The sequence below is a fragment of the Andrographis paniculata genome, unplaced genomic scaffold, assembly GCF_009805555.1.
Source record: "Andrographis paniculata isolate CXL003 unplaced genomic scaffold, ASM980555v1 Contig74END, whole genome shotgun sequence".
Classification (NCBI taxonomy): domain Eukaryota; kingdom Viridiplantae; phylum Streptophyta; class Magnoliopsida; order Lamiales; family Acanthaceae; genus Andrographis; species Andrographis paniculata.
The window spans coordinates 1509595-1523258 of record NW_026137611.1 but is presented as its reverse complement, the minus strand read 5'-3'; the positions used below and the strand labels follow the sequence as shown (position 1 = coordinate 1523258).

Here is a 13664-nt window from a genome sequence, read left to right as displayed (position 1 = left end):
CCTACCCTTGTACTGGCTTGAAAAGACGAGATTGTACGGATCTGCCACTTGAAAAGTCTATCCTGCCCCTCATTTCGAAAATGACAATTTAGCCCTTATTCTACCTTTGTACTGGCTTGAAAAGACGTTTTGGAACCGTCGCCAGCAACCATCGTCAACCGCCCAAGACGAAACGTTTTGAAACATCGTCTGGTCGGTTACATCAACCGCCTGGCCAAATGCCTCCACCAGTTCCAGAACTCAAATAGCCCAACCGACCAAATATATATATATATATACACAGGGTGGACACGGTTTGAAAATTTGTAAATATGTATGTATTTGATATTTGAATTGAACAAATATTCGAAATCGCAAATCATATTCAAACTGAAAATTAATTTAAAATATTTGTAAATAATTCGAACCGAATCGAAATCAAATTGAATATAATTATTAATATAAATTTTAAAATATAATATTACTATAAAACCAACATGTAACGACTGAAATCATCGACTAAATATATAATATATTCGGTTCGATTAAAAATATAAAAAATCTATATCAAATCGAACAAATATCAAATATGCAATATTTGTATTCGAATCAAATTTACTCAATTAATCAAAAATTCAATTCGATTCAATTCGGTTCAACAGTTTGATTGTTCTAAGTTCATTTTTTTTTGTGCGCAGCCCTATTTTTGTATATATATATAAATATGTAATATACATGTAAAGTTGAAGTGACAGCTCATCAGGGAATATTGCTGACAAATCCCCAACTAACATTCTATCGTAGCAATTTATTTCCACCGTCTCGTAACAAAGTATTTATTTTTTCATTTTAATCTGTCACATAATAAAGTATCTATTTTTTTTAGTAACTGTACTATCTATCTAACATTACAAATACCTTTACAACTTACAATATATTACACAAATGTCATTACTTTTATATCACACGTACTAATAAGGTTATTTTAATTATTTCTACTTTATTCCTACTATATCTCAATATAATACTAATATTTTTAAAACTACGTGCAAAAAGCAAATAGATATTTAGTTCCGGAAAGGAGAGAGTATTAAAATTTTTTATTTGAAACACAAAACAAACAAATCTTTACATTCATTAATTTATTATTTACATTATTCAACATGGACAAGTATTTATAATTTAAACACTTAAAACGTTGGTGCAATGTATGAAACCATACATTATATAATAGTAGGGGTTCACACTGATTATTTGCAAATATGTAGTAGTTACTGTTCGAATTGAATTAAACAAATACCAAAAATTGTGAATAGTATTTAAATTAAAAATTTTAATTAATTGAATTTTTTGTTAATAAAAAATATTTGTAATATTTGTATATAATCCGAATCGAACTGAAATTAAGTATATTAAAAAAATAATTAAAATTTTAATTAAATAAAAATATTGTAAATATTTTAAACCATTGAATATAATATAATTTTAAAATATAATTATATAAATATGTTCAATTCGGTTAATTGAATAAAAAAAATATAAAAAACAGAAACTAAATCAATCCGAATAAATATAAAATATAAAGTATTTTGATTCTAAGGAATTTGTTGGTCAATGCAGTTCAACACATGGATCATAAAAATAATAATAATAAGAATAATAATAATAATAATAATAATAATAATAATAATAATAATAGCAATAATAATAAATTTGAAACTCAAAGTTAAGTTTCATATTTGGGGATGGTTGAGTTTAATACTAAAAAATCAACGGCGCTGATTTTTCAACTTAGCATATATTGTACATGTACGAATAATATATTATAATATTATTATATACAATATATATTGTATATAATAAAGATATATACTATTTTTTTTTTATAATAATAAGTATATTGTATAAAAGTATATTATGGGCTAAAATTAATTATTATATGTGATGTATATAATTATAACATGTGTTGTTAATTTATATGATGTATTTGTATTATATTAACATATGTACTGTGTTGTTGTAAGAATTGTGTGGTGTTTCACATTATTTACAACTTTTTTTTTTTTTTTAAAAAATCAAATCAAATATTTATTTTCTTATTTAAAATATTATTAAATAAATATATACTTCATCTATCAAACAAAATTTACTCCCATTTTTCTTTTAGATGTCCGCTCAATTTATTCGATTACTAATTTTGATAAAGTTAAAAAATAATATTTAACTGTTACACTTATTTACAACAAATATCCTACGTTTATTACATTCTCTTTTCATTTTTTTTTTATTTTAACTAAATTTCCATTAATACCCCCGACTAATTTTTTTTTTACCTTTATTATTTTTTTAAATAAAATATTTTTTTTTTACAAATACTCTAATTTTATCGAAACAAAGAAATTATATTAAATATCACATCAATCAATTATTTACATTATATAAAACTTTATTTCAATTTAAATTTTAATATAATATTAAACCATTACGAACAAACTGAAAAGTTCAGAGCAAGAACCCAATCTCATGCTGTGTGTTTCTTTGACTTGAGTTTGAAAAAACTTGCAAATCATTGAAATAATGTTTGATATGATATTTTATATGAGAAAAAAATATATTTTTTCGTCTCAAAATTATAGTTTGGGTTGGGTTTGACACGAGATTTAAAAAATATTGATATTATATTAGTAATAGATAAACAGTACGGGTAAAATATTTTTTTGCTCTTGTAAGTGTATTAGTGTAAAAAGTACAATTGTGTAATAATAATGAAAAAATAAAGATAGTTTTATAGTTATATGGTTATTTGTGAAAATGAGACTATTATTTTGGAACGGACAAAAATGATAAACAGGACTATTGTATTGAGATGGAGAGAGTATTTTTTTCGAAAAATACAAGAGTCTAAATAATAAAATTTGGAAAAATTTATTTAAAAAAATATACCCACATGTGTAACTCGCGCGGACAGTAAGTTTAGGGTTAGCAATTATATGTATTAATAATTTAATTGACGAAGGAGTACTTTCTATTGATTTTGATGTAATAACATAATTCTAATATAGTGAAACTTCTAATTTGGCATAGCATTTTAACATAAATCAATTTAACAAAATAGACTTAAGCTTTATATTATTTTCTACCATTTTTGCGATATTTTTGTAATTGTGATTGTAATTTAAATAAAAATTAAAAGTATTTTAGTATAATATATAATTATTTTTACTAAAAGAAAATAATAATAACTTGAAGTGAGACGAATGAAAATGATAAACAATATACTATGAATTCAGAAGAAGGATTATATAAAAAGATTAATGAAAAAATCGTGGATAGAAAAGCTATGGCAAAAATACATTTGTCTCTTTTCGCATAACATGTGGTCCATACAAGGAAAGAATGTTTGATAAAAGAAACATTGCATATTATGAATTTGAATTTAAATAGTCATTCGAGGTGATTAAATAGATATTTGTTTGATATTTTAAATATAAAATAGATTCATTATAATATAAAAAATAATAAAAAAAAAATGATTGTTTGATTTGATATTTTTAAAAAAAATATATATATATAACTAGTAAAAATATACGGTAAAATCCTGAAAATTAACACAACCCAAATGAATTGAGTAATATTATTACATAGTAGTTGGCCTCTATTAATTTTGAATTTGACAGCAATATATAAATATAAATAAAAGTACACAATCATCCTAAAAATATTTCATGAAAAAATACTCCTACTGTATAAATTTGAGTTACATCTAACAAACATTAAAAAATAGAAAAAAAGGAAAAAAAAAAATGTACAGGCATGTGGATTTATTAGTGTAGTAGTAACATGCAAAGCCTCGTAGCCTTCTATATATTCCAGAGCTACCCGGCGCCAAGAAAACCACAAAACCCATACCCATACCCATACCCGCACCCATGGCGTCCAGTCTTCTCCTCTCCTCCAATTTCGCCGCCATCTCCCGTCCCACCCACCGCCGCCGCGACTTCTGCAGGAACTCAACGTCCAACGCCTTCTCCGTGTCCTGCGCCGCCGCCGGAAACGGGAAAGACAGCCCTCAATTCGACAGGCGCGACATGCTGCTAGGCATGGGAGGGCTGTACGGCGCCACCAGTCTGGCTCCAGCCACGGCGGCACCGATCCCGCCGCCGAAGCTCGACACATGTGGCGTCGCCATGGATGGCGACCAGCCCGTCGCCTTCAACTGCTGCCCTCCGGCGGGCCCCACTCCGACGCCGTACGTTCTTCCGACCGTAACCACTCTCAAAAAACGGCCAGCCTTCCAGCTCGCCGGCGACAAATATTTTGCCAAATTCGAACGAGCCATTCAGGCCATGAAAGACCTCTCCGAGAAAGACCCGTCCGACCCACGCGGGTTCGCCCAGCAGGCCCGGGTCCACTGCGCGTACTGCAATTCCGCCTACCCGCAAGCTCCCGGGTCGGATCTGAAGCTCCAGGTCCACTTTTCCTGGCTCTTCTTCCCCTTCCACCGATGGTACCTTTACTTCTACGAGCGGATCTTAGGGAAACTGATCGGCGACCCGACATTCGCCCTACCCTTCTGGAATTGGGACAATCCTCCGGGTATGGTTATGCCCGACAGAGTCGTCGTCGATTCATCACCACTCTACAACCCGAGGCGTAACCCGACCCATTACCCGCCGGCAACGGCGGACCTCCAGTTCCCCGTCGAACCGGGTTCCAAAACGCCGGAGCAAATTGTCCAAAATAACCTCAGCCAAATGTACAACGAAATGATACGGAACTCGAAGCTGTTGGTGGATTTCTACGGCGGGAAATATGTCGTCGGAAGTAGCGAGAGTCAGGCCATCGGACACGTGGAGGCCGGGTCCCACACGGCGATGCACGTGTGGGTCGGGGAGAATACGGACAGGGGATTCGACATGGGAAACTTTTCGACCGCCGGGAGAGACGTGCTGTTCTATGCCCACCACACTAACATCGATCGGCTCTGGACAGTGTGGCGCGACTACAGGGACAAGAAAGGTAAGAAGAAGGACTTTTCCGACAAGGATTGGCTGGACAGTCAGTTCACTTTCTACGACGAGAACGCGAACCCCGTGACCGTACGCGTCGGCGACTGCCTCGACAACAAGAGGATGGGATTTACTTGGGACCCTGTCCCGAATCCATGGATGGATTACAAGCCGAGGGCGGCGGTGAAAAAATTCAACTTCGCGGAATCCGAGAAAGTTCGCCGCCTTCCGCCGCCGCCGAGTTTTCCGGCGAAGCTTGACAGGGTGATTCAGGTGGTGGTGGAGAGGCCGGCGGCGAGGAGGCGGAGCGCGAGGGAGAAGGAGGTGGAAGAGGAGCTGCTGGAGATATCGGGGATCGACGTGGCGATGGACAAGTTCGTGAGGTTTGAGGTGTTCGTGAACGCCGAGGATAGGGAGGTGGAGGGTCTGGCGGCGTCGAGGGCTGAGTACGCAGGTTGTTATTCGCAGGTGCCGATGTCGAAGACGGGGAGGATGAAGACGAAGATAAGGTTCGGGCTGACGGAGCTGGTGGAGGAGCTGGGGTTGGAAGACGATACGAAGATATTGGTGACGGTGGTTCCTAAGAAGGGTGGGAAGTACGTCTCCATTGGTGGTATCAAGGTCATTCTGGATTCCTGATCGCCAGCCGGAGCTGGAGCTGGAGCTGGAGCCGGAGCCGGAGTTCGGAAAATGAGCAGCTAGCTAGCGCCGCATTCGTTTTCTTTGATGTTGTAATAAATTGTAGTCGCCATTTTCTGCCGAAAACGGCGTAGCTCCTCTTCCGTTGGTATCGCTCAATAAGCTCATTGTTTAAATTCACATTATTTTACTAGCCGGTACAAATTATGTGGGACAAATTATGTGGGACGTAGACAGTATATGTTAATTAACACATAAGTAAACTTTGTATATGTATAAAGTAATTTGAACTTACTTCAATCGGTGAATTGTCCATGTTGCAATTTTGCAGTATCTATAATTAGTTTTCTATTCTAGTGATTTAAGATATTCTTTTAGGTTAGGTTTCATTACTGTGTGCATGTATTACGTTTGATATTATTTTAATATTTATTATTATATTCCTTCCAAAATGACATGATAAATTTGGATAGTTTTTTTTTTTTTTTTTTTGTCCCCTTATTTTTTATTAGAATTAATTTTATAAATTGTATTTATACGTGTAAATGGAGAAAAGTTTGTTATAAATAAAGGAAAGCATATATTCAAGAACTAATGGCCATTGATAGTATGAATTTTGAATACATTCTCCTAATGATTTTTGGAACGTTACACGGATAAATTTGTGATTAATTGTGTTAAAATACCTAAAATGACCCCGTTGACTGTTAGTTGTTAATAACTATTACTCGCTCGAACTATAGTTTTGGTTGTGTTGGGCACGAGATTTAAGGAATATTGATATTATATTGATAGTGGGTAAAAAGTATAGGTAAAAAATATTTTTGCCCTTATGAGTGTATTAGTGTAAAATATACTGACAAATGTGTAATAATAATGAAAGAGTAAAAGTAGTTATATAGTTATATGGTTATTTATGAAAATAAAACTATATTTTTTGGACGGACAAAAATAGTAAATAAGACTATTATATTGGGACGGATGGAATAATATTTTTAAAATTTTGTCGGCACCTATAAATAGGTGTTGATATAAGTCATTTGTAACATTATATCACCTATAATTGTATTATTGTATTATGGTTGATATATGCATGAAATAACTGCTTCTTAATTTTTTGTAATATTAATCGTGGAGTGTGTTGGCAATTTTTGGTGGGTTAATACCCCATTGTTTTCTCATTCATAATTATTTCAATAATTTATTTTAATTAATTTAGAAAAAAAATATTAAATTGGCAAAATATTACGAATACCATACCAAAAATACAAAAGATATTGAAATTTTATATACCAAAATTTTTTATATGATATGATATTTTTGGGCATGGTATCCTTATATAGTTTGATATTTTTTGTATAGATATATATATATATATAAATATCATAAAATATTTGATATTTAGTATTTGGTATGTTTGTATAAAGTGGAAGTTTTCTTAAAATTATAATAATAATATTTTTAATTATAATATTGCAGTATGATATAGTTTGTATCAATATTTTTGATATACCAAATTATGTTGCTATATATATTTGTTATTCCACATTTTTGGTATATCAATTTAATTTTTCTGTACAATATTGGTATTTTTTTTTTCAACATATTTAAAAGATTGATATGGTATACGGTATAGTTCGACATTTTCAGTATTTTATATCGAACCATCCAAAATTTTAACTATATTAATTTAGAATAGATAGAAATGGGTATATGACCCGAAAATCCGACTCGGACGTAAAACAAAAGTCGGATTCAGACGGGGCCGGGTCGAGCTGAAATTTTTTTAAAACTAAAAATAATTTTTTAATTTTAATATTTTAAACAACATATTTCATAATTAATAAATACTAATTGTGTGTTTGGTTGGAAGTTAGAATTTTGATTAGTAAAAAATTTAATTTAGATTGTTGTTTGATGTGATATATATATTGATTTAGTTGTGGTTTGAAACTGATTTAAATAATCTTTTGATATTATATTTTGTGAGATAAAATAAATATTTTTATTGAAAACTTATAAGGTGAATAATGTTAATTTGAATTTAAAGTTAATGTTTAATTTAATATAAAAAAAGTTGTGATATGTTATTTTTAAAAAAATATATGTGAATAATAAAAATAATCAGTAAATCCAACCAAACAAAAAAAAAAATTATATGTTAAATAATTACACCAATAATTTGTTATAAATAATTTATATTTTTAAATTTTTAGTATTGTTATAAATAATTACACTAATAATTTTTCCAAATACAAAAATTATTTACGTAAAGAATAATTAATATTTATTTCATTAATTTATAAAATATTTAAAAAATAAAAAATATCAAACCCTATTACAAATGACACATCAACTAAACTTTAAATAATTAATTTTTAACATATTTTTTTCTTAATAACCGTTGAAAAGAAAGTGGCGTAATTCGCCGGGACGGAAGGAATATATTGAAAATTCATATAAATAATGAAGCGGATCATATTATTCAATAATATTTGTGAATGCAATTTAGCCCGAGCCCAAATTATTCAGAAGAATTCATTGTTGAGTTTAATAATAATAATAATAATAATAATAAATGCCTCAAAACTATGTGGCTACAATTCTATGCCAAAAATTAGCAGAGTTTGCCCAACCTACATACTTAGGTAAGTAAAGATATGGGTTTGTTTGGTTAGTGTTTTAAGGGTGAACTATTTATTTTTAATGTGTTATAGAAAATTGCGTCCATAATATAAAAAAATAATACTCCCTCTATCACGAAATTAAGTATCCATTTGTTTTTGCACGTAGTTTTAGAAATATGAGTATTATATTGGGATATAGTAGGAATAAAGTAGAAATGACTACAATAACTTTATTAGTATGTGTGATATAAATGTAATGGCATTTGTGTAATATATTGTAAGTTGTAAGAATATTTGTAATGTTAGATAGATAGTACAGTTACTAAAAAAAAATGAAATGAATACTTAGTTATGGGACAGACTAAAATGGAAAAATGAATACTTTGTTATGGGATGGAGGGAGTATTTTGAATTGAATTATTGATTTTTTTTTTATAAACGAAAATAATAAATATATATTATATATGAAAATGTAAGTATATACTATATATATATATATATTTTTTATTTATTAATATTTATCAAAAGTTGTATAAAAAAAAAAGTGTTGGGTGAACAAACCCAATATTGATGTGGGAGATGAAGCTACTAATTTTATTTATTTATTTATTTATTGAAGTATTGGATATTAGTGTCTTTCTTTTCAAGATCCATCTATTTAATTAAAGTTTCAGGTGTATTTTTATGGTTTCGCATTGTTTTTATTGAGAATATAAAAAAAAAATTGCATTCTATTTAGATAGGAACTTTTTGAGTTTAAAAAAAAATTAGGAATAATAAAAAAATTAATAGTTAATTTCATGTTTCATTAAAATAAATATATATATATATCATGTAATATTTTTGAAAAATTAAGGGTACTAAAAATTCTAAAATTGTCTAGATAAACAAAACTCAAATCTGTCAATGCCCTCGTATATAAAGGTAACTGGACTATGTAACCTAAGAGATTGCTATTGCTAATAATATTAGAGAAAGATTGTTACTATTTTCCCAATATTATGCATGGCTGCATGGAAGTACGTAGCTATACAACATGAACATATATGCTCTATGAAATGCAATGGAATGACTATGTAAATGACATTCTGTGCTTAATCTTAATCAATTAACATGATATCTTAAATCAATTTGCTAGTTTATAGATATGCATTCGATAGCAGCCCGATATTAAGTTATTGTACTAGTATTTCATTTACGTTATTAAGTGTTCAGTGAGCCATTCTTTTTGTCACTCGTAACTGATAAACTAAGTAATTAACATATGTCATATTTTTTTAACTGTATTTTCTGAATTATATTTGGCTTTCAAATTGCTTTCTTGGCCACTTGTTTGGTCTACCTAGAATAGCAAACATTTAAGTTCTATCTAACTTCATTTTTATAGTCACCATATATATATAGGAAAATGGATGAGATCCCACATTGTGAATGACAAAACTTAGGAGATGCAGATGGAAAAGAAGTTAACAATAAAAATATCCAGAAGCGACGACGACAAAAAAGAGTTCACGAATTTTAAATTTAAGAGGGTAAGACAGTAATGTAAGATACACACTTCTAAAACTTGCTACGTATACGTTCTTCGACGTATTAGATATTTAAAATAAAGTTTAAAATTAAGACATGCTAAGGAACCATTAATTTAGCTACGAGCGCAATGTTATCCATATTGATATTTGGTTTATTTTCAACAACGGAATCAAATATTTTATGTGAAAACTTTGGGTTTGAACTACTATATATCACGGTAAATAAATGTTTGGATTTTATATCGGCATATTTTAATTGTTCAAATTATAGAATAAAATTTTTAAATTGAGATTATATGGATATTAGAAGAGAAATAATTTAGCAACTGTGGAAATTTGTATGATTTTACTTTGAAAATTCTTGAAAATATTAGTAAAAAAAATTGCTAAGCTATAGAAAATCACCGTACTTTGTGGTGATTTTTACATTGCCTTATGTCGACATTAATTTTAGGGTGACAAAAAAATAAGCACGGTCCGAATGTCTGGTCCTACGAAAAAATTGTGTTTGGGCTTTCAAAAATAGATTCGAAAATTTTCGAGACGTGCCTGGCCAGACGCTAAACAACTGGGCCGTGCCCTGACTTATAAAGGTTGGATCGTGCTTGGCCTGGCTCAATTTTTAAAATTAATATTTAAATTTTAATAAATCTATATGTATATATATATATATTAATTTTTTAAAATAAAAACAAAAATTAAAATATGACTTGACGGTAAAGTTATTGGCTTGTATATGGTTGTCGGTTCAATTCCCCACTTCTATTATTTAAGAAAAAAAAAGGTTCTGTTCTGGCGGACCTTTCAAAGCCCGATTATCGCCACCCCTAATCAATTTAAACATAGAGAGTATGTAGTTATCTATTATTCGAATATTTTCAATTACTATCCATTCTAAAATAATAGAAAATAGTGTAGATATACCTGTAGGGCCAATTCACTCCTATGTTGAGTATTCTTTTAGTCTAATTTTTAAGCCCGCTTGTAAGTCATATTAGGGTGAAGGGGTGCAGCATAACACAACAGGTCCTAGATTAATTTAGAACACAAAAATATCGACGAGCGGCCATATTCCTGTAATACAGTGTGCAGTTTCAAAGAAATGACAATTTTCGTTTCGTCGACCGTAAGATCAGAGTGAAATATTGGACACAAGATTCTTAACACTCTTTTCTTGATTTTTACCAGTTTGATTGTTATTTAGACATCTGTAGCTCAAGTTATTTGAGGCATACAGTAACAATTATTTTTTGGGAAGAATTTGGTTGTTTCCAGTTATTTTCCTTCGTTTGATTGGTTTGGAATTGTTGGTGCATTGTTTGGTGGTGTTGCTCGGAATACTCTTGTACTCGGATTTGATTATAGTGGAGTCATTTTATTAGTCTGGACGACCTGTGATTTTTTCCTTTGATTTGAAAGATTTTTCACATTAAAATTGTCGCGTTGTTAAATTCTTATCTTTATTCACTATTACAAGATTGGATTAGTTTAGTCCTATCAATACCCAATTCAAGTAGAGAGAAATTTTACGGTATGTATCTATAGAATCAATCAACTCATTATTAATGAAAATTCACTCTAAAAAATATACACGACAGATGAAGAAATGCAGCAGCAGTAATGAGTAGCAAGTGTAATGTTTTAATGGACCACAAGTGGGCAAATATTTATGCAAAAAATAATAAAAAAAATAATAAAAAATCATAGATCGTGAATATATTAGTTGATGTGGAAGAATATTTTATTTCAAATAATAAAATGTTATATTAATTAAATTATATACTTTTATTATCAAATAATCATGCTTAGTAAAAAAAAAAAAAAACATATGTATCGAATATACATTAATTATAATAAATTAGAATATTACATTAATAATAAAACAAGCATAAAATAATTTTTTAAAATATGAATTTTACTCACAAAAATATTTTAATTTAATATTAAATAAAATAATAAGTTTGTTGATACGGAGGAAAGAAAAATTTTGAAGTTTTACAATATGAGTAAACAATTATATAGTTCTAAGCGGGTTTTAAGTTGATGTGATATGTAAAATCCTTTTTATATAATTTATTTAATAATTAATTTGCTCTTATGTAATTAAGTAAAAGGTATTGCATAAAAGTGTAAAAATTAATTTGTAACACTAATGCAAATGATACAATAAAAAAATTATATTTTATATTTAATATATTTATATTAAAACACATGTATATTTTATCAATTCATAATTTAAATGGAACATATACAGCATATGGTTGGATTATAGATTATCAAAAAGCTGTTAACTAATTCAAACTTATAATTAATTTAATGCGTGACAAAGTAAGTATATTTTATTTAATTTAATTTAAAGAGTACATAATAATAGAGAATAATTATGACGACTTTTTTTAAATGCATATATTTCTTGATATGCGCTTGCCATCATTATTCATTAGATGCCTTCAAACCTAACTTTCTAAAGGGGAAAATTGAAAATGATATTAATTAATTAAATTGCATAAAAGCTAGCTAGGCCTTAAATGCCAACTGAGGAAAGTATTACGGATGTGATTTTTTATTTTTTTTTAATATAAAAAATTGTATTGATAATATATAAAAATATATTTTATTAAATTCTCATTTTTTTTTAAAAAATAAAGTACTCCTTTCGTTCCTGCCCGAATGGCCCCTTTTGAAATTTTGTAATAGATTAAGAAATAATAATATTTTATTAATTAGTGAAAGTGTGTAAGAGATTTTGACATTTTTATCTTTTGACTTTATGTAAAAAGTAACTGTATGTGTAATGGTATGTTTGTAATTTAAGTAAAAGTTATAAGTATTTTAGTATTGGTATATGATTATTTTACTAAAATAGGAAATGAATATACAAAAATGATAAAAAAAAAAATACTTTTGAGTTGTGATGGAGGAGGTATATTATATAATTTAATTATATGAATATATTATATAATCTCTATGTCATTCAAATTTATACTCACTTCTTTTTTGGATTGTCATAAAAAAAATATTATTTTTTTAAGTAAAAATCATTATACTTTTGTACTTTTTACTATAAAAAAAATAACAATTATTATTTATTTTTATTAAAACTCGTGCCCAGTTAAATTAGCACATATTGTATGACGAATGGAGTATTATATTTTTACTAATATTTGCCGGAAATTGTTTCAGCAATTATTTGTTAGGCTAACACACATAATTTGTTAATGCATAAACTTGTAATTAAATAAATAATAAATAACACACAAACACACTTAAGGGTGCCTTTTTTTTTGTGGGGGGGGGGGGGTTAACGTGATTTTGGATGTAAAAAATTGATTTTTAATATAATATTATAAAATTTAAAAACTATGTGTTTGATTTGATGTTTGGAAGAACTGATAAATAGTAAATTTTAGGAAAAATATCCAAACAAACACATTGACTCTTTTTATTTGTAGTTTTTCAATTTGAAGTTTACTATTCATTTTCTTAAAAAATAAATAAATTAAGGGTGCGTTTGGCAATTAGCTGATAGCGGTTAGTTGATCAATTAGTCTTTAGCTGTTAACTGAGCTGGTTTGACTACCTGATTCAATTAGCGATTTGTATTAAAGTGTTTGGTAAAACAACTGTTTGACATTAGCTATTTATACATAAAATGACTATTCAGGACATTGATATGTTATTTTTTAATATATTTAATTTTGTTCATTTTGGTTTAAAATTTATGAGATTTTTTGTTATAAATTATTGAAAATTATAAAAATATTATTAAATTTTTATTTTTATTATTTAAATTTGAGAAAATTATTTTTACTAAAAAATAATAATTTTTTATTAAAATTATATAAAATATAAAATAATAAATCTATCGTATATATTTT

The 13664-nt window shown here is 28.8% G+C and overlaps 1 protein-coding gene across 1 annotated transcript; it reads left to right on the top strand.

Moving 5' to 3' along the window:
• The first annotated feature begins 3858 nt into the window (after positions 1 to 3858).
• On the top strand, positions 3859 to 5807 carry LOC127266189 (polyphenol oxidase I, chloroplastic-like). The gene has a single exon (XM_051296353.1). The coding sequence runs from the start codon at positions 3909 to 3911 to the stop codon at positions 5625 to 5627; it is 1719 nt and encodes a 572-aa protein (XP_051152310.1). The 5' UTR covers positions 3859 to 3908; the 3' UTR covers positions 5628 to 5807.
• The last annotated feature ends 7857 nt before the right edge of the window (positions 5808 to 13664 follow it).